The sequence below is a fragment of the Xyrauchen texanus genome, chromosome 29, assembly GCF_025860055.1.
Source record: "Xyrauchen texanus isolate HMW12.3.18 chromosome 29, RBS_HiC_50CHRs, whole genome shotgun sequence".
Classification (NCBI taxonomy): Eukaryota; Metazoa; Chordata; class Actinopteri; order Cypriniformes; family Catostomidae; genus Xyrauchen; species Xyrauchen texanus.
The window spans coordinates 15,301,557-15,322,672 of record NC_068304.1 but is presented as its reverse complement, the minus strand read 5'-3'; the positions used below and the strand labels follow the sequence as shown (position 1 = coordinate 15,322,672).

Below are 21,116 nucleotides of genomic sequence, written 5' to 3'. Positions count from 1 at the left end.
CAGTAAAAGTGGTTAGTAACTGAACCATCTTTTTTCATATAATGAAAGTGAAAAATGACTGAGGCTAATACTCCTCTGAACTTCTTTTATGTTTTATAGAAGAAGCCATATGGGTTTGGAACAATATGAGGGTGAGTAAATGATGACAGAATTTTCATTTTTGAGTGAACTCTTCCCCTAAATCTAATCCTTCTCAAGGAAACTTATCAATCTTTCTCTCACTGCTTCAGTCTGATTTTCTATCTCTCTATATTTCCACGCTCTGCATCGATTGCACAATCACATTCAGAATAAACACGTACTCTCAGACTGCACACAAATCCACAGAGAGCACATTGCGTGTTGTGTTCACAGCAGGCCGGGTGCATTACCAGAATCTTAATTCTACACAGGATCATACATCTTTGTGGCACTTGTATTTCCCTGGCGACAACAGTATGAGAACTGTTTTGATAAGTGTAGAATAATGCCATCACGTTCCTTTGAGTGTGCATAAATGAATTGATAAGTGAATAAGTAAGTTTATGCACATATTCGATCAAAATGTGAAGCAGTGAATGAACAGAGTGAGTTATGAAAAGCACATGTTTTGCGTGCACTTACCAGACACAAACCCCCCAAGGTGTTTTTTGAAAAGTGCTGCAATACTTTTTCCCCTCACATTTTCATTTGCATTTGCCTGGCCCAGAGCAAGTGCGGTATGGTAAGTTAATGAAGCTTGTCATCTGGAAACATTAAAAATCATCTAACCTGAACCTTGCTGTTACAGAGTCTGTATGCTTGTACATTAACCAGCCCCCATAGTGTAAATCAAAATAAATTTAGTTCTCAAGTGAATCCTCTGATGTAAATGTGGTCAGATCCACAAAAAGCACCCTGTTTAGGTACAAATTTGGACACTGACGCACAGAGGAAGGGATGTCTGTGGGATGGTACATTTTCATTGATATTAATGCACTGGATTGCCAATGAATTACTCTGCATGCAGTCTGCACAGTCACCAGAGGTTCTATAATAATAGCATGTCAGCATGAATTCTTGATGGTTTAAAGGGATTGGGGGTAGTACAATTTTTTATTTTTTTTTAATCATAGATTCAAACTTGGGAAACGTTTTCTCATGAAGCCTTGCATTTTGACAAGATATAATAATGTGTGATGGCATGCTTCTACTCTAAATTCCATTATTCTCCTGGGGAAAGGTGCAAATATCAGTACAAAGAAAATGTTTGATTGTTTGGTGTAGTCGAGACAAATTGTTTCACCCTGGAAACTTCTTCTCTGGTGACTATGCTGACTCTAGTGAACTCAAATGGGAAAAACAAGAGAGTAAAACGACTACAATTATCACATAGGCTATTGACCTTGCACAGGCAACTAATTGAAAGTGAACCAAAACTCAATGCAGCCTATGCAAACCCAACAATTAAATTAACTACTTTATTATTAAAAGGAGAAATATAGAGATCAACCACTGACAGGGAGTTTGGAGACCTTAAATGCTTTCCTGGGGTACAGGATATTCCAGAAGAAAATGTTATTGCTCATAGATTTCTCATTCGTAGCTTAATTGAGTTCTCAGTTACATTTCAATTGGGTATCAACTTTATCTCAGATTTTATTTCAGATATCAGATCTCACTTTGGAGGCATAAATCAAATCCAATCAAATCCCTTTATTGTCACTCAACCATATACACAAGTGCAACAGTGGGTGAAAGTCTTCCGAGTAACATAGCAGTCATGATATTGATGAGACATATACCAATTTACAATAAACATCAGATTTACACAATTAACATATCTAATATACACATAATTACACGCAACACAATATACAAATAACAATATACAATGTACAGTATACAATACACACAATATAGAATACACATATTGTACACACAATATAGAATACACAGTAGAAAATAAAAAGTTGTATATATAAAATATACAGTAGGTTGTATTGTGCTGTATTGACATTTAGGCTGTCGGTTGATAGTCAGTTGCCAGTGTATTGTTAAGAGAGAATATCATTTGTGACAGTCCAGTGTAAGATTAAGATTAATAATGTGCAGTGCTGATGTATATTGATTGTGAGAGATCAAGAGTTCAAAAGTCTGATCGCTTGGGGAAAAAGCTATCATGTAGTCGGCTGGTGCGGGTCCTGATGCTGCGAAACCGCCTGCCTGATTGTAGCAAAGAGAGCAGACCATGACTCAGGTGGCTGGAGTCTCTGACGATCCTCCGAGCTTTTTTCACACACACTGCCTGGTATAGCTGTCCTGGAGGGAGAGACGCTCACCTCCGATGATGTGTCTGGCAGTTCGCACCACCCTTTGCAGAGCTTTGCTGTTGAGGGCGGTGCTATTGCTGTACCAGGCAGTGATGCAGCCAGTCAGGATGTAGGACATTATGAGGATGTGGTGGTTCATTCCAAACGTGCTCAGCAATCTCAGGAAGAAGAAGTGCTGGTGAGCCTTCATCACAACGGCCTCAGTGTGGATGGATCATGTGAGTTCCTCAGTGATGTGGAAACGAAGGAACTTGAGGAACTTAAGGAACGCACATGGTCCATCCACCATTTGTTGACATACAGTATAGAGATATCAAATTTATTAGAATTAGAAAAGAATAGCTCAGAGAATTAGTTATTTTGTTGATTTGATGTTCAAATTGAAATCTTTGACTTTTAATTGCAGACTGGTATCCAAACACAGTTTGTGACATTGTTGAGATCTCTTTTGAAAGGAGAAACATGAGAGAATACTGTGGACTTTTACTCAAGTGAAAAAAAAGAGAAGCAAGACAAGAAAACTTGGCAAAAGTCACCATTTGCTCTCCATTTAATCACATTGCTGTCCAGGAAAAACAATAGAGTAATTATTGAGAAATCAATTGTGATTTAAAACACTGATTATCAAGTGCATCATGATCTTCATTTCGATCTGATTCTTAAATCTCTAACTTAAATCTCTAAAGTAACATTTTTAATTCTATGTGGCAACCCTCTAAAATGGTGTAAATTACTCACAAATGCGACAAAATATTGTGCTATGCAATCAAAGGTATCTGTGATTAGCCACTAGCCTGATAATTGTTCAGATTTCACTGTCCTGATCATCCTGTCTGGGTTTATTTTGCGATAACAACTGGCTGACTGTACATCATCCCGCTTATAATACAGCTGCTAAGGAAATAAATATATAAATGGACATAAAATATTGATTTGCATAGAAATTATGTAATTATGTGAAAATAAATAAATTGTTGAAAAGCTGAAGTCTATCTCCGGTTTGTGTCAGAGTTATATTGGTGTTTATTTTGTGAAAATTACCATCTGACTCCTCATTATTCAGCCTGTTACAAGGCTTCTTGCCAAATAAATAAATAAATGGGCATGAAACATGGGCATGAGTTATTATGATTTAATTAGCTTATTGAACCGATCGCACAGTGATCTAAGAGGCAGGAAAGATGACTCGCAATACCCGGATAAGCAGTCTGATTCATCTTAATCCTCAGATGTGCAGTTGTTACTCAGATATATCAGACTGCTAGATGGCGCCATTGACCTATCCGAATCAAATATTTCAAAGCGCCATGTAATAAATGCAATATAATACATGCGATTTCAAGATATTATATTTATTGATGAAATATGTGGATTTTTAATTTTTTTAATTTAAAATATGGCCAAAATGATAAAAAAAACGAATGAAAAACTAAAATTGGTATAATACATATTTTCGTTATGTTCCTATTTAGAAGGTACCCTGTAAAAATAAAAACATTACCTGGGACTTTAAAATTATAACTGAAATATACTCAAATGACAGAATCGAAATTAATTGAAACCTGAAGTGAATCAAATAGAGAGCTTATGAATCAGAATCAAATCAAAGCAGAAAATCTGTAACAATACCCAAACCTGCTGTCCTAACAACTGGATGTAGTTTATGTTTTCAACTTAACTAGCCTCGAGCCATCTCTTCATGTCTTCCTACTCAGGTAAGGCACTTTTAAAAGACAGTCATAGCAACTGTGTAAATGTAGCAGGATAGGCAGTCACCCCTTGCAGATAGTTTCAATTGTTTGTCCCTTACCTGACATTGCCTGCATATTGCTGCCACCTGGCCCACTAGTAATTAGTCTGAATTCGTAGGTAATAAAATTCAGACCATTCAAGCTTGCCCATATTGGTGCCGCTCACACTTGTGTGCTCCTCTTACCTGGCCCCTTTTTGGAGTCGTGCAGTCTGAGTCTTGTCTCATAATTTGCTGTGAGCAGAGGTATGTGGGTGTAAATCTGTGAAGGTGCTTTTGATTAGTCCAATTTGTGTTTGTAACACTAGTCTATCTTTTGCAGCAGGAGTTGAATGTCTGTTTGACAGAGTCTAGTTTATTTGCTTGTGGGATTCTGGCACTGTAAGTATGGAATTAATATGGGAAGCTGCGATTATAGTGTGTGTAAATGATTGTGTGTCCTTTGCTACATACCAGTGCAGGCATAACTCGGAAGCGTGTGTCTGCCTGCCTGTCCAGTACCAAATGGTGTGTGTGTTGCAAGCAGATGCAAGTGGACTCAGCTGCTCTTTTGTGATTTTTGTTATTGTCATTTTCTGTTTTTCTATAATTCTTTCTCTTGTTTACCTGTGAAGTTCTTGTGTGAACTTTAGTGTTAAGAATAATTATTTTTATGACTTTGTGTTTGAAGAATTGTTTAAGATGTTCCATGTTGGCCCAAGCAAGGATTTTTCTTTTTGTGTGTGTGTGTGTGTGTGTGTGTGTGTGTGTGTGTGTGTGTGTGCGTGCGTTACAAGTACCTTTGTTTGAGGTTACAAACTGGTAATTACAAGGGGATTATGCTATAAATGTGGTTTATGATGGAATTTCTAGTGTCCCCATAATTCAATTCACTTAAACATACTAAACTATGTTTTTCTGAAAATTAAATAATTCAAAAAAACATTTGTGAGGGATTTGTCTACTAGGGCAGAATGCTGTGTACTCCCAAACATGGGCAGAATGTTATGGGCCATGATCGACACGTACGGAATAAGCGATTGGGAATGGGGTCCAAGATGGTGTGGCAAAGCTCATTCACCCGGTGCCACCCTTCTGGCCCCTTTTGGGAAATTCAAATGATAAACATTGCAAATAAAATAATTTTAGAATGAGGTTTGTCCAATCAGAATTTAGAGTCAGAACTATCTGTTTTATAATACTTTGTATTTTATACAATGCACTGACCAATCTAAGGAATAAAACTGCCTTCATAACTGCTAATTTGTTTGTGATTCACTGTAATCCCGATAGTCACAGGGACTGTTTTAAGTAAAAGTATTTTAAGTTTCCAGTAGTAATCATTGCAGAAAGAAAAAAAAAAAGAAAAGAAGATTCCAAATACCCACAGTCTCCCCTGAACACCCATTCACAAATCACATCCCTCTTTTGTCAGGCAATTTCATTTGGGATGTTTAAAACTTCCCTGTCTAATTAAAGAACAAAAGGAAATGGTGAATTATTTTTAGATATGGAATGGGCTCCCACAAAGATGGTAATTAATTCTGCTGGTTATGGCCAGTGGAGCCTGACGAGTCAGAGTATTCTGAACTCCATCGAAAACCCATTAATGCCTAATAAGAGAGGGGACATGGAAAAATATGGTGAGATATAAAAGGATGCAAATGTAAAGATCTAAATTTGCTCTTTCTCTTGTCTGATCTGGAACTTATAGGGTCACCTTTACTCATGCATTCATCATGAGTGATTGTTAGAGATGACAAAGAGAGCTTAATAGACTAATGCATAAAGTGTACTCAGTTGGGCCTCCGTCTTCAGGTTGCTCCCATTCTGTCAGTCTGTCCACCATTTTGGAAACTCTGGACAGCCCAGGCACAGCTAATTATGTCAAGTAATTTTTATTTGAATAGCAACTTTCACAACACACATTGTTTCAAAGCAGCTTTACAGAAAAGCATGCATTAAAAGAAAATGAAACTGTAATATCTATAAAGTCTTCGAGCCATCATTGTGTAGTTTGATTAAATACAATTATGAAGTGTGTATACAAATAATTAAATAATAAATTGTATTTAGAAGCCCTGTCAGCAAGCCGAAGGCGACTGTGGCAAGGAACACAAAACTCCATAAGATGTTGTTGGTTAATGGAGAAAAATAACCTTGGGAGAAACCAGACTCACTGTGAGGGCCAGTTCCCCTCTGACTAATATCATTAATTTAATGCCAATATTACTCATTTATGTGCAGTGCAAGTCATGGTTTAAAATTAGTAATCCTGGATTAACTGCAGAAGTTCATATACTGTAGATGCATTGTCCTTTGTTAGTTGGCTGATGAAGGCTTTTGCTGGCGATTTATTTATATGTAACACGGTTTAAAGTGGTTAAAGAGGAGGCAGGAACCGGACGAAGCATCAAAGTAATATTTTAATGAAAACTTAAACAAAAAGACACAAAACACAAACACACACAGCAGCAGCATGTGGCTCACTCTCTCTCCCAAACTGCTGCATCTGGCTCGGCTTTATCCCTCTCCTCGGCTGATTAGTCCGATTGGGGGCTGGCCCAGCCCCACCCTCCTCCTTGTCACACTCCTCCCTCCTTTGCCTCAGGCTGGGGACCCCCAGCATTATGTACATCTCCCCATTGCACTTCCAGCCGCGCCTGCCGGCAGGCTTTCCCTACCTCTCGGGACCCGAGAGGGAGACAAGGGGAGGGAAAAGGGGAGAGGGAAAGATCGAGGCAGATCGACAGTGAGAGAGAGAGAGAGGAGAGAGAGAGAAAAAATTGCTCGCCGGTTCCCAGACATTCCTTGACCACTCCTCCACTCTCTGGCGGACAACAGCCACTCCTCTTTGGGTGGACCGGACCCACGCCCCTCCACTCTCTGACGGATGACAGCCCCTCCTCCACTCATGGACGGCATCCAATCCTCCGCAAACAGGTGGCCAGGGCGACTCCTCTATGCACCACCGGACGGCCGTGGCTGCTCCTTTGGGCGGATGGCAGTGGCGAGGACTCCACGACAGTGCATCCCTCCTCCCTCCTGGGTTTCGGCTCCAATGAAACAAGATTTAAAATGGGCAAGGAGGAGGTGGGAACCAGGACGAAGCATCAAAGTAAAATTTTATGAAAACTTAAACAAAAAGACACAAAACACAAACACACACAAGGCAGCTGCGTGTGGCTCTCTCTCTCCTGAACTGCCGCATCCAGCTCACCTTTATCCCTCTCCTCGGCTGATTAGCCCGATTGGGGTCTGGGCCGTGCATACTCACAGCCCGGCCCCGCCCTCCTCCTCATCACATGATTGTCTATGTATTCCATTTTAGGAGTGTAGTCCATCATTAGACCAAGGTAATGCAGGTCGAGATCAGTGAAGAGCTTCGCAGTTCAACCAGCCGGTAATTTTGGTAAGGTCTATCCTAAATCCAAGGTTCAGCCAATGGCATATGAATTATCCCATGTCTTATGGTTGGAGTTGGCATCAGGTCATCCTCTGAGGTCCATCGTAATAGACTGAATTGATGTTTGGCTGGCACCGGCTGCATTTTGTCATCATCACTCAGAGATACGTAGAAGTGGAGTCCGATACCAAGCAGGAGTGGAGCTGGATCAGGCCGGTTCTGGTGACCTCGAGATAGGAGTCCCGAGGTTGAGACATGGAAACAAATAGATAATATTAGCGTAGATGCCATAAAATATTTTGCAGAGTTATAGATTATGATCAATGGTTCAGGTTTCAGCAGACCTAACTAAAGCAGCCTAATTGTGTGGGGAAGAATAGATGAGGTGTATACCTGGCTAAATAGATGAGTCTTTAGTCTAGACTTTAACTCAGTGAGTGTGTCTGCATCTCGAACAGTGTAAGGGAGACTGTTCCATAGTTTAGGAGCCAAATAGGCAAAGGATCTACCTCCTTTTGTGGATTTTGATATTCTAGGAGCTATTAACTGGCCACAGTTTTGCGATCGTAATGAACGTGATGGAATATAGTGTGGTAGAAGGTCACTTAAGTACTGTGGTGTTAGACTATTCAAAGAATTTAAAAATTAATACAAAGTTTAACAGGTAGCCAATGTAATGACGATAAAATGGGGCTAAAATGATCATATTTCTTGGTGCTAGACAGCACTCTGGCTGCTGCATTTTGAACTTGCTGGACATCCGCCCAGTAATGCATTACAATAATCTAATGTTGAGGTCATGAACGCATTAATACATTTTTCGGCATCAGCATGTGTCTTAACTTAGTAACATTTCTTAGGTGGAAGAATGCGGTTTTACAAACATTGGAAATGTGATTTTCAAATGACAGATTGGTATCAAATATAACACCCAAGTTCTTCGCTGTTGAAGACGTTGTAACAGTACATCCATCAAGAGTCAAATGATAATTTAGAGGCTTATTTTTAGAGGTTTTGGGTCCAAAAACGAGTACCTCAGTTTTGTCAGAATTTACAGAATAAATGATCAAACATGTATTCTGTCTTTGAGGCTGAACAAAGGGAAATTAGTCCACACAGTACACTGACTACACTCAAAGGATTACTGACCTTGCCTTCACTTTACTTTACCATTAATTTGTTTTGTTTTGAAATGGGAAGGAAGCAGGCCAACAACAATAGCACTTGAAAAATAATTAGCCACTCATAAAGATGCAAATCAGATTCAGGGCCGTAACCACCATAGACTTTGAAGGGGGCAATAAGTGGTTACATCCTTGATCAGATTCCATATGAAGTGCCTCTAATAACTTTTTTTGTGTGCTTGCTGCAGAATTTCATAAACAGTTCAGTGAAAAGGAATTACAGCTAAAGCCAGGTGTGAGGTGCTGGATATCAATTTGAGGAATGGCATGGTGCTGTTTGTGATGTCATGTTGAATATAAAACTATTCAAATGTTTAAATAAAAGCATATAGGAAAATACAAAGAAATACCCTATAACTACAGAATACACTTGCACACACATGCACACACACACACATATGTTTTTCTAAATCCTTCCCCACATCTTTTTAATGCCAATGAAACAGCCAGCATCTGCAGTGCACCAAACTTCTGCAGTCTAATATCAATAACATGGTAGACATTAGGGCTTTTATTTCACAAAGCCAACCACTCATATGTTTCTTTTCCAATAAAATTAGGCCGCATATTAGAGAAAATAAGACATATTAGGGCCTGTCCAGTATTGGACCTACTCTACAGAAATGTTAATATTAAAGCTTACCAAGGGTAGCTAGTTATGTAAACTACAAGCTTCATGGAAAAAGTAGCTTGCTACATTGAAGCTATATTTTTCTTTAAATGAAATGTAAAAAAGTTGTACCATGGTACTTTGATGCATATACTGAATTATTACCATTTTACATGGTATTTTCTTTGTATTCTAAGGACTCCTAAGAATACCATTCTACCATGATACATATCAAGCCATTGTAATATGTAACTTTTATACTCCTGTATGATTTGATGCTCTTTCGGTTGGGAAATGTTTTACCTGTAGTATAGAGTTGTTCTCATTGTTCTCAGGTGTCTCATTGCTGGCAAACACATCTGCCATTTCTGGTTTCATTGCTTTGAGCAAAGTTTGAGATAAATATTCAACTTCATCCAGTGCATATTTTTCTTTGTATTCTGAAGAAATTTGTTAATTTACTGTTTCATAGAGTGAGAAGAATCAACTCCTAGCTATTCCGTTCATGAACAAGCCATCCAAATGAAGACATTTTTAGAAGTATGTTGAAGTGGCTTACACTGCCCCTAGAGGCCTGGATCATTCAAACATAGTAGATTTCAGTGACCAATGCCATTGCAGAAATTCACTATACACAGTGAACCAGGATTAATTTAATCCATGAATAAAAGTGTCCATTAACAAGGTAGTTACTGAGATTAAGTAAGTAGTATTCAGCTGGCCATGTGATGCTAACACAGCCCTTCCCCATGTAGAATAAAAGAGGTTATATAAGGTTGCTGATATGACTGAAATCTTCATCTCACATGAGTGGTTATGATTTTATACATATGGAAACAACATATACATTTTTTTAGAAGTAAAACTTGTTAAAATGAGGGGGAAAAATGACTTCGCTATTTCTGATTCTTAGCGGCAGACAGAAAATACTGCACAGACGACCTGCTGAAATATTGTCAGGGAACATATAACGTGGAACACGGTGACTTAAATAAAACTGGTTCTTGAAAGCCACAGGCAGGGTGGAGAGTTTACTTAGTGCCCTTTGACATGGGGAAGTATTGGGTTTGTGGTTATGCCCTTTTTAATGACTGCATCCTTTTGGGCATCAAAAGCCATCACTGTTTCTTCTATTATCTACTCTTGTTCCTTTTGCAATTCCCATTCCTTTACTTTTATAATTTGACTGTTAATTGATCACTCCAAGAGAATGGAAATTGGGTAAGTAGCATATTGGGAAGTCTGGTTACAGTATGATTTGGTGGTGTGTCTTTGAGATATCTAGATTTAATTTATCAATATAACAGATATTGTTGAATAGTTAAGGCTTAAAACAGACACACACACACCACACACACACACACACACACACACACACACACACAAATCAATAGGGACAAACAAGGTACTTTGTGGTTCTGAATGTAGAATGTGGCATCAAAGACACACTTTAAAAGATGGATCACCAAACAAACACACGCACAAACTTTTAAAAGATAAATAGCATCCTGTAAATTTGGTCATCTTTTTTTTTATTTCAGAAACTTTCATTATCCAATTGACAGTTAACCAATCAAAAATGTGTGTTCTATGAGTGCCATCTGGTGGTGGGAGTGTTTCTAGCCCCTGTGCTAGTCCAAAGTCCATGCCAAGATTCTGAAGACCTGGGCCAATTTAATACACTGTAAAAGGTTTTATACTTGGTAAAGGGTATATCCAACAGACTCTAATTAAAATCTTCTCTTTATATTCCTTTAAAATACGCATGAATCACTGGAATTAACAGGAATAGCTTTGGCCTCTCTAAAATAATTGGCACAGCTGATGAGTGCCACAAATGGATGTTAAATCACCACATAGCTCTCTCCTCATGAAAGATTAATTCAATCCCCAATCTCGTCACACTCATTCACATCTCTGAGGTCAGCAGTCCTCATAAATCAAAATCTGCCCTCAGTTTCTTTCTTGCACAGTCAGTGTATAAGCTTAATTTCACCTTTTCTTTCCATGCATAAACATCCTGACAAACCTTCTTATAATGTCCTGACAGGAACCCGTGATTGATGATACATTTAATGAATAAGCAACATAGGGATTTACTGTCCTATAAATGTTTCATTAAATTGTAAACCTTGAATGAATCAACTTTTGACATTTCCCTTAAGGTAAAGCCCATGTGTATAGTTACTTGCAGAATGTTCCCCTTGTGCAGTATTTCTAATTTGTATAATACTATATTAAGATTTCGTATTTTTTTCTTTGTTACTGTACGAGTATTTATTTTACACAGAAATACTCTTTATTGCTATGTCAATAGCTTAACAAACTCACTATAAATACTATAATGTTATTATGTGTGTAATGTTGCTGAGGGAGATTTTATGTGCTACAGTCACCCTTGGTTTGCCCACTGGGGTTCATATTGTGTTCTTTGTAATGGCTGCTTAGAATTTGGAACGATTTGTTTTGTAAAAAGCTCTTTAAAATAAAATTAAATTGCCTTGTATTGGATTTAGTTGAATCAAAAGAACAAAGAACAAAAACACATTTTTGTGGCTAATATAATTTTTTATATATATATAAAAAGTATTCTATAAAATATAATAATATAATATAATATTTAGCTTATTGTTATTACTCTTAAAAAATCCTATAGATTTAACTGAATCCATTTATTTTGAAAATACTGCTTTTATTCTGAAAAACTAAAAGGCTTTTCCGGGTGACGTCATGTAGCGTCATTTCTGCAGTGTAGGGTGTGAAACGCTGGGCTGAAACAGACACTAATTATGACCAGCTGACATAACAACTAGCATCAAGAGCAAGTTCAATTCAAGTTCATTGCTGCAATAACAGCAGAAGTGAGTTTAAATGCTTTAAAGTAGGATTCATGTTTATATAAGTCAAGTCTGAACTGTTTTGCATATCGTTGTCCACAGTTCTGTCTGGATTGTTCCAACAGCATGTCATATCCTAAAAGAGCTGGACCTGGACCTGGACCTGGACCTGGACCTGGACCTGACCTGACCTGAGCTGGATCAGTGGTGTCGGACCCTCAACACTCCCAAAAGCTGCTAAGGGCCCTTCTGTCTTTCAGGCAATATGATTGTTATCAAGATGCAGTGCTGGTTTTGGAAGGAGAAGAGATCCCTGTACAGAAGAACATTCTGGCTGCTGCTAGTCCATACATAAGGTATGAGTGAGTAACCTGTAACATTTTAATGTTTTTTACATGTAACGAGCCTTGACGTGTTTTGGGGCAGAAATCAGATGTAGAACTGGTGTGATTGTTCAGACATGTTGCAGACCCTTGAGCAATGTGTTATGTGGGTGTATCAAACAGCCTCTCCTTGCCTGTTTCTGTAAGTTAGTACTTTTTAAAAAGTGTGAGCTACTTTCAGTGACACACCCGAATACATTTAGAGATTTTAGTTTCTGTCCTTTGTTCCATCTGTGTTGCTTTTGTGATCTGGAAACAGAACTATTAATAATCCAAATGTACTTGCAGCAGTCAGTGTCTAGCAGGGACAGAGTGGAGTGGATACACAACCACCTTTGCTCAAACACCCATTTTGCTATGGAAAAGTCCAGCATTTTTATAACATTTTGCTATTCTTGCTTTTGCAAAAGTAGCATTATTCAGTGACCATTTTGTAAGCAGAATACTCAGTGTAATCAACCTTGTACACCAAAGTGTTGGTCAAATTTCTTAACATTTTTGTTCTACTTTATATTCCAGACCTTTAAAAGATACTTTATACTTTCTGGTGAACAGGCTTTTTTATTTCAGCTATAAAGTATGACAAAATGCCTTGACGTTTTTGTTCTGCTAAGGTGTTTGTTTGGGGGGTATTTCTCTTTTGTGTGTACATAGAAATGAGTAGAGACGCTGGCACACTGCAAAACGTTCCAGTTTATTGACAACGTTTCGACCCAAATTGGGTTTTTATCTGGTCAAACACACTAATCATCATTTCAACTTGTAGCTGTGCACCTGCATTCCATTTATTTTATTTTTTTATTGTATTTTTTTTAATTACAAACAAAAGAATACATATATAAACACATACATAAATGTCGAATCCTGTATAATATAAAAACAGAACAAAAAGAACACAATAACAAACAGAAAAAAAACAAACAAAAATGGGGTACAGTGCAGTCTAGTGGCACCTTTGCATCATTAGTGTTTTATTTCCAATAATAATCTATGTTTTCATCTGTTATATAATTACTCAATTTCCTACAAATTCCTTCCATCTCTTCCATAACAGAGCCCCTTTTTGTTTTTTTAATCTCAAAGAAAAGGTAAGGATTTTCATCCTATATATTTCACTAACAATTGCTTTCCAGTCTTCTATAGTGGGTGAGGTAGGTTGAAGCCATTTACGGGTAAGAGCCTTTTTAGCTGCCACCAGGAATATTCTCCATAGGTATATATAACCGGTTTCTTGTAAATCCAGATTTCCCAGAAAGAAGGTATACCATTGGAATGGAATTTTCATCCTTAATATAGCCTCTACAGTCCTGTGAACATCCTTCCAAAATAAGGGAATGACTGGACACGCCCAGAATATGTGGTGGTGATGATTTGCTACTTCTGAATTACAGTGTCTCCAACATCCTGATCCTACTTCACTATGGCTCTTTTGAGCAGGTGAAATAAAAAATCTACTTATATTTTTCCAGGCGAATAGCCTCCATTGATGGGAGCCCATAGTTCCCTTCCGAGGGAACTCGCACTGCGTCGTTGAAAACGACTCTTGGGGAACGCTCCTTAGCGTGCGCCTCTGAATTATGAATGAAACTATTCCAATCTTGATTGGTGTTGCGTCATGACGTAACATGTGACGGCATAACCGGATGCATAAAAGTGACGCCGGTACACACACACATTAGCTTTCGCTCTTCAGCAAGCGCTCTATGTTGAAATTGTTTGTCTTATTTGGTGTTGTTTGTCTGATTTAAAAATATTATGGCCACCGAACAGTTCAAGAAGTGCGTGCGCCCCTGCCCTCGTTTCATTACGGGTAAGGACACGCACGCTTTATGTGTGAACTGTTTGGGAGCGCAGCACACAGGCAGCTCTCGAGGGATCTGCCTGTGAAAGTTGTGAAGCACTACCCATGAGAATGCTGCGCTCCCGGTTGGCGTGCTTTGATGAGCACGGTCAGGCTCGCGTTCCCCATGGTTTTGGTCCCGCGTCTGTTGAGGCAGCGCGGCGATTGAGATCGCGGGGTTCGCAGCGGGATTTTGCAGATGAGAATGAGACTGCTGCGGCACTTTCTCATTCTTCGTTTGAGGATCCCGAGCCTACTGTGAGTGGTGCAGAAGCCCGCGTCGCGGCTTCTTCTGCCCATGATCAGGTCCCGATGCTTGACCTCACTGCTTCCGAGGAAGTGGATATGCTCAGCATCGATGCGGACGACCGTGAGCCAAGCACGCCAGTTTTTGGCCAAGCTTATGAGGAGCTGATTGAGGTTGTGACGCGTGCCGTGGCCAGACTGAATATCAGCTGGCCACAAAATGAGCAGGGAACGCAAGTTGAAAGCAAATTAGACGTGCGTTTCCTGCGGCACAGATCACAACCTCAGCGCCGGGGTTTGCCGTTTTCCCCGATCTCCACAAAGATATCTAAAACGAGATCGTGGGGTAAACCGCATTCGTCCCGTATCTCCAGCCCCAGTGTTTGATTACAGACGATGATTTGGGGGCACGGGATATGGGCTAAAACCCCAGCGCTGCCTAGTAAGCCCTGCAGAGATACATCTGCTTTAATAAGTAGGGCTTACATGGCGGCACACAATCGGTGTTGGTTTCCGCCGTCTCTGACGCTCGGGCCACATCAATTTCCAGCTGAACGCACACCGTGCCGTTCGTGTCAAAAAAAAAACAAATATAAAAAAACAACAAGCATCAATTGTGGTCACAAGAACCGTATCGACTAAATCCTGCCGGTCTCTCGCTTCAGGAAGTCGGGAACAGTGCTCGAAAAACACCTGAGACCAGCCTTGAGAGGCTGGTTCCCTTAGTTGAAGCTTCGGGAAAGAGGTCCTACCGAGGTGGTAGAACCTCGGAGGGCTGTCCCCCCCCCCCCCCGCTGCAGAGCAGTTGCTCTCACAGCGGAGTCCTCAGGAAATCGGTGTCGGTTCCCGCCGTCTCTGACGCTTCGGGCCACATCAATTTCCAGCGAACGCACACCGTGCCGTTCGTGTCAAAAAATAAAAAACAAGCATCAATGGTGGTCACAGAAACCGTATCGACTAATCCTGCCGGTCTTTCGCTTCAGGAGGTCGAGAACAGTGCTTGAAAAACACCCGAGATCAGCCTCGAGAGGCTGGTTCCCTTAGTAGATTTTGTAGAGGCATGGAATCATCTTCCCAACATATCTGCATGGGTCCTGCGTATAATAAAATCAGGGTACAGACTGCAGTTCGGGCAGTCTGTACCCCCAAATTCTCTGGGGTGGTGCAGACTACAGTGGTTCCGGAGCAGGCTCAGGTGATGGAACAAGAAGTGCAATCTCTGCTGCTGAAGGAGGCCATAGAACGTGTTCCTCATTCAGACAGGGAGTCCGGTCTTTACAGCCGGTACTTTATAGTTCCAAAAAAGGATGGGGGGTTGAGGCCGATTTTAGATCTCAGAGTTTTGAACCGGCCTTTGAGGAGGTTCAGGTTCAAAATGCTTACCATTCCTGTCATCGTGAGTCAGATCAGATCTGAGGACTGGTTTGTCACGATAGATATAAAAGACGCCTATTTTCATGTACCCATCCTTCCATGTCACAGGAGGTTCCTGAGGTTCGCTTTCGGGGGTGAAGCTTACCAATATCGGGTTCTTCCGTTCGGCCTAGCACTCTCTCCCCGCACATTCACCAAATGTATGGATGCAGCTCCTGCTCTTCTGAGCCTTCAGGGCATCCGCATACTGAATTATATCGATGACTGGCTCATTCTGGCCCAGTCTCGAGAAATGGCGGTTCGGCATCGAGATGTCGTCCTTGGCCATATTCGAAGTTTGGGGTTGAGACTCAACACAAAAAAGAGTGTGTTACAACCATCCCAGTGCACAACGTTTCTGGGTGTTGTGTGGGACTCGGTTACGATGCAGGCACGCATGTCTCCTGCACGTATCGAGTCCGTTCTGGCGATGGTGTCCGGGTTAAAGCTAGGCCAGGCCATCACTGTAAAGCAGTTTCAAAGACTGCTGGGCCTCATGGAAGTGGCATCCAACATTATGCCTTTGGGCCTTCTACACGAGGCCCCTCCAGTGGTGGCTGAAAGCCAAGGGGTTTTCCCCCAAGGGGAATCCATTTCGTATAATCAGAGTAACGCGCAGGTGCCTTCGTTCTCTGCTAATATGGAAGAAACCTTGGTTCCTGTCCCTAGGGCCAGTGTTGGGAGCATCCTGGCCGAGGCCTCGCCTGTACGCATTTCCCCCGATCGCTCTGCTCCCGGGAGTCCTGGAAAGGGTCCGCCAAGAGGGCATCAGTCTACTTCTGGTTGCCCCGATGTGGCCGGCCCGAGTATGGTTCTCAGACATAATTTCACTCCTGATAGCTCCGCCACGGCAGATTCCTCTGAGGAGGGATCTGTTGTCTCAGGCAGGGGGCACAGTTTTCCACCCTCGTCCAGAGCTGTGGAAACTGTGGGTCTGGCCCCTGAGGGGGTTCAGTACCTAAATGCTGGTCTATCAGCGGGGTGGTTGAAACCATACTTAGCTCTAGGGCTCCGCCTACTAGGAGATTATATGGCCTCAAGTGGAATGTGTTCTCCACTTGGTGTAGAGAACATGAATTAGATCCAGTTAACTGCCCGGTGGCTTCAGTTCTGGAGTTTCTTCAAAATCGCTTTCTCTGCGGGTCTCTCCCTTCCACACTTAAGGTGTACGTGGCTGCCATTTCGGCTTTCCATGCACCACTGAGTGATGGGCCTCTGGGGAGGCACCAGCTGGTCATTCGTTTTCTCCGTGGTACATGGAGGATGAGACCGACAACCAGGTCCAGGGTTCCTGCCTGGGACCTGGCGGTGGTTCTCGAAGGGTTATCCCTGGCCCCCTTCGGACCCCTTCAGTCGGCTTCGCCCAAGGACCTGACGTTCAAGATGGCTTTTCTCTTAGCTATTACCTCTCTAAAGAGGGTGGGAGATCTTCAAGCCCTGGCAGTAACACCAGCTTGCTTGGAGTTTGCCCCTGGCGGAGTTAAAGCCATTCTGCACCCGAGACCTGGCTATGTGCCTAAGGTGCCTTCTAACACGGCACGGTCTACGGTCCTGCAGGCATTTCATCCTCCACCTCATGTGTCGGCAGAAGAAGAGAGGCTCCATTTGCTCTGCCCTGTCAGAGCTTTGGGCATTTACCTCGAGAGGTCCTCTTCTTGAAGGAGGTCGGACCAACTGTTAGTGTGTTTTGGGTCACCTAAGAAGGGGCTCCCTGCCTCGAAACAAACCATTAGTAATTGGATTGTTCAGGCTATTATCTCGGCCTACAAGGTGCACAATTTGCCTTCAACTTTGGCCATAAGGGCTCATTCAACTAGAGGCATGGCGTCCTCTAGGGCTCTCTTATCGGGAGTGCCCCTCCAGGAGATCTGTGAGGCAGCCGTTTGGGCTACCCCGCACACTTTCATCAGGTTTTATAGTCTGCACCTCCCTAGTACGCCTGGCGCACGTGTGCTCTCGTCCTAGTTGAGTGCCTGAGTTCAGTTTCACTCTAGGGCAGGCCTTTTTTCGGTGCGTGGCCTAGTGGGCATTCGTTCCCCAAAGAGTCGTTTTCAACGACGCAGTGCGAAGTTCCCTCGGAAGGGAACGTCTCGGGTTATGACTATAACCCTTGTTCCCTGAGAAGGGAACGAGACACTGCGTCGTCCTGCCACGCCCCTCAATGCCTGAGAGCGGCTTGCTTCATCGCTAGGCTAATGTGTGTGTGTACCGGCGTCACTTTTATGCATCCGGTTATGCCGTCACATGTTACGTCATGACGCAACACCAATCAAGATTGGAATAGTTTCATTCATAATTCAGAGGCGCACGCTAAGGAGCATTCCCCAAAGAGTCGTTTTCAACGACGCAGTGTCTCATTCCCTTCTCAGGGAACAAGGGTTATAGTCGTAACCCGAGACGTTTTCCATTGGTATTTACATGTTTCTAACCAAGCCTCTTCTGATATAGTGATGTTTACTTCTTTCTCCCATTTAATTCTGATATAGGAGGTAGATTCTGGTCTATGGTTTTGAAGACAATGATAAAGTTTAGAAATAACCTTACTAATTGTAGTAGCCTTAAATGTGGACAAGAGTATCTTCACAAAATCATTTTGTTCCCAATTCCTGGTTTTATTTACTGTTGTGTTGAAGTGGTGTCTTATTTGAAAATATCTGTATAAATCATGATTACTCACTTCAAACTAATTCTTAAATTCTTGAAAGGTTAAGAAAATATTGTTGTTTGTGATAGAATAGTACGACGTAACTCCTTTCTTAATCCATTTCTTAAAAACTTCGTCTAAAGTATTGGGGGTAAATTCTGTATCATATGCACACCATCTAATTATTTTCAAAGTGTCTTTCAATTCACATTTTTTAATTATTGTGGCCCATATTTCTAGTGTGGTAGTAATCCATGGATATTCTTTACTTATATGGGCTCTTAGTAGTTTATCATCTGCAATTACTGCTTGGATTGGTACTTCAGAGAAAAAGAAAAGTTCAATTTGTTTCCATCTAGCTTTATAGCTTGGATTGCACCAGCAAACTATGGCTCTTAACTGGGCAGCTATGTAATAGTCTTTTAAGGAGGGGAGGGCTAAGCCACCTCTTTCTTTAGGTATCTGGAGTGTTTTATATCGAATTCTTGATTTTTTACCTTCCCAAATAAACCTCATAATCCATTTATCCCAATGTTTAAATTGTTCTTCTGAAACCTTTACTGGAAGTGTCTGAAAAAGATATAGAAGCCTCGGGAGCATATTCATTTTAATAATATCCACTCTCTCCCCCAAATTCAAAAAAGGGATAACACTCCACCTCTGGATATCTGCGTGAAGCTTACTATTTAAATGTCTATAATTTACATCTAGCAGGGTGTTAGTATCTTTTGGCAGGTTGATTCCCAGATATTTAATTACATCTACATTATAATTTATCCTATATTTGGTCCTTATTTCTTCAGATGGACTAAAATTATAGCTATTGACTTGTGTTTTTTTAACATTTAGTCTGTATCCTGATAGAGTGCTAAATTTATCTAGTGTTGACATAAGGGTTGTAAATGATATTGCCGGGTCTCTCAAGTATATCATAACATCATCTGCAAATAGCAATATTTTATGTTCATCTTCTCCCATCTTTATCCCGCTAATAATGATTATAATGATTTTGCCGTATCCATTGACTAAGGGGTTCAATGTAGAGGGCAAAAAGGAGGGGGGAGAGAGGGCACCCTTGTCTTGTGCCTCTCTCCAGATTAAAAAAATTAGACTCCCGTTTACTTTAATTCTGGCTCGTGGTCTCGAATATATTAATTGTATGGCTTTAATAATGTTTTCATGAAAACCAAATATTTCTAGTGTTCTATATAGGTATGCCCATCTGACCGAATCAAAGGCTTTTTCGGCATCTAGACTCACTATCATTGCTGGCATGTTACTCTCTTGAATGTGTTTCATTATGTGTAGGGTGCGTCTAACGTTGTCCTGTGTTTGTCTTTGTTGAATGAATCCTGTCTGATCGTTGTGGATGAGTTCTGGAAGTAATTTTTCTATCCTCCTAGTCAATATTGCTGTGTATAACTTATAATCGACATTCAAAACTGAGATGGGCCTATACGAAGCGCATTCTAATTTATCTTTTCCTTCCTTAGGAATTGGAGAGATAATCGCTTCATTCCATGAAATGGGAATCTCGCTTCCATGAAATGTAGCATTACAGGCTGGAAGGAGAATAGGGACAAGTTGTTCCCTGAATTTCTTGTACCATTCAGCTGTAAACCCATCTGTGCCTGGTGATTTATTTAGTTTTAATTTAGTGATCTCTGTTGACAGTTCTTGTGAAGTTATGTCCTTTATTAAACTTTCATTTTGTTCTTCTGTTAATTTGGGTAATTTTAATGAACTCAGAAATGCATTAATATCAGATTCTTGACTAGATATATTTTCTGTATATAATTTTTTATAAAACATTTCAAATTGTTCATGAATTTCTGTTAATCTAAATTTAGTCTTTCATTTTAGGATCTCTAATTTTATAAATTGTGTTGTCAGCTTGTTGTTTACGGAGTTTACACGCTAGACGTTTTAATGATTTACTTCCAGCTTCGTAATAGCGTTGTTTCAGAAATGTGAGATTCTTTTCTATTTCTGCATTATGTACCTCTGTGATTTCTTCTTTTACTTTTCCAATCTCTTGCATTAAGCCTGGTCTATGCGCTTGTGTACTTTTATGTTCCCTTTCCAGCTCTTTTAGTTGTACTTGTAGTTTAATGAGCTTCTCCTGTCTTAATTTCTTACCTAATGCTGTTTCTACAATTATTTTTCCTCTCAAGACTGCTTTGCAGGCATCCCACAGAACTACTGGGGAAACTTCTCCATTGTCATTCTCCTCTAGATAGTATTTAATTTCAGTTTTCATCCGTTCTATGAACTGTTCATTATTTAGAATACTAGAGTTTAGTCTCCATAATGTATTTCTATGAATTTTATTTAGACTCACTGAGGCATATACTGGTGCATGATCGGACAGGTCCATTGTTCCTATGCTACATTTGTTTATCTTATGTCTATCTTTTCTGAACAGAAATAGATAGTCTATTCTCGAGTATTTGGAGTGTGCATACGAGTAGTGAGTATAATCTCGTCCTTTAGGAAAAAAATCCCTCCAAAGGTCTATCAATCCTACATCTCT

General features: G+C 40.6%; 1 protein-coding gene across 1 annotated transcript in view; it reads left to right on the top strand.

Moving 5' to 3' along the window:
* Positions 1 to 5,551: 5,551 nt before the first annotated feature.
* Positions 5,552 to 21,116, top strand: part of LOC127623005 (gigaxonin-like) — a 30,958-nt gene continuing 15,393 nt past the window's right edge. The window contains 2 exon segments of the mRNA XM_052097225.1: positions 5,552 to 5,663; positions 12,254 to 12,413. Coding sequence (XP_051953185.1) covers positions 5,552 to 5,663; positions 12,254 to 12,413 — 272 coding nt within the window.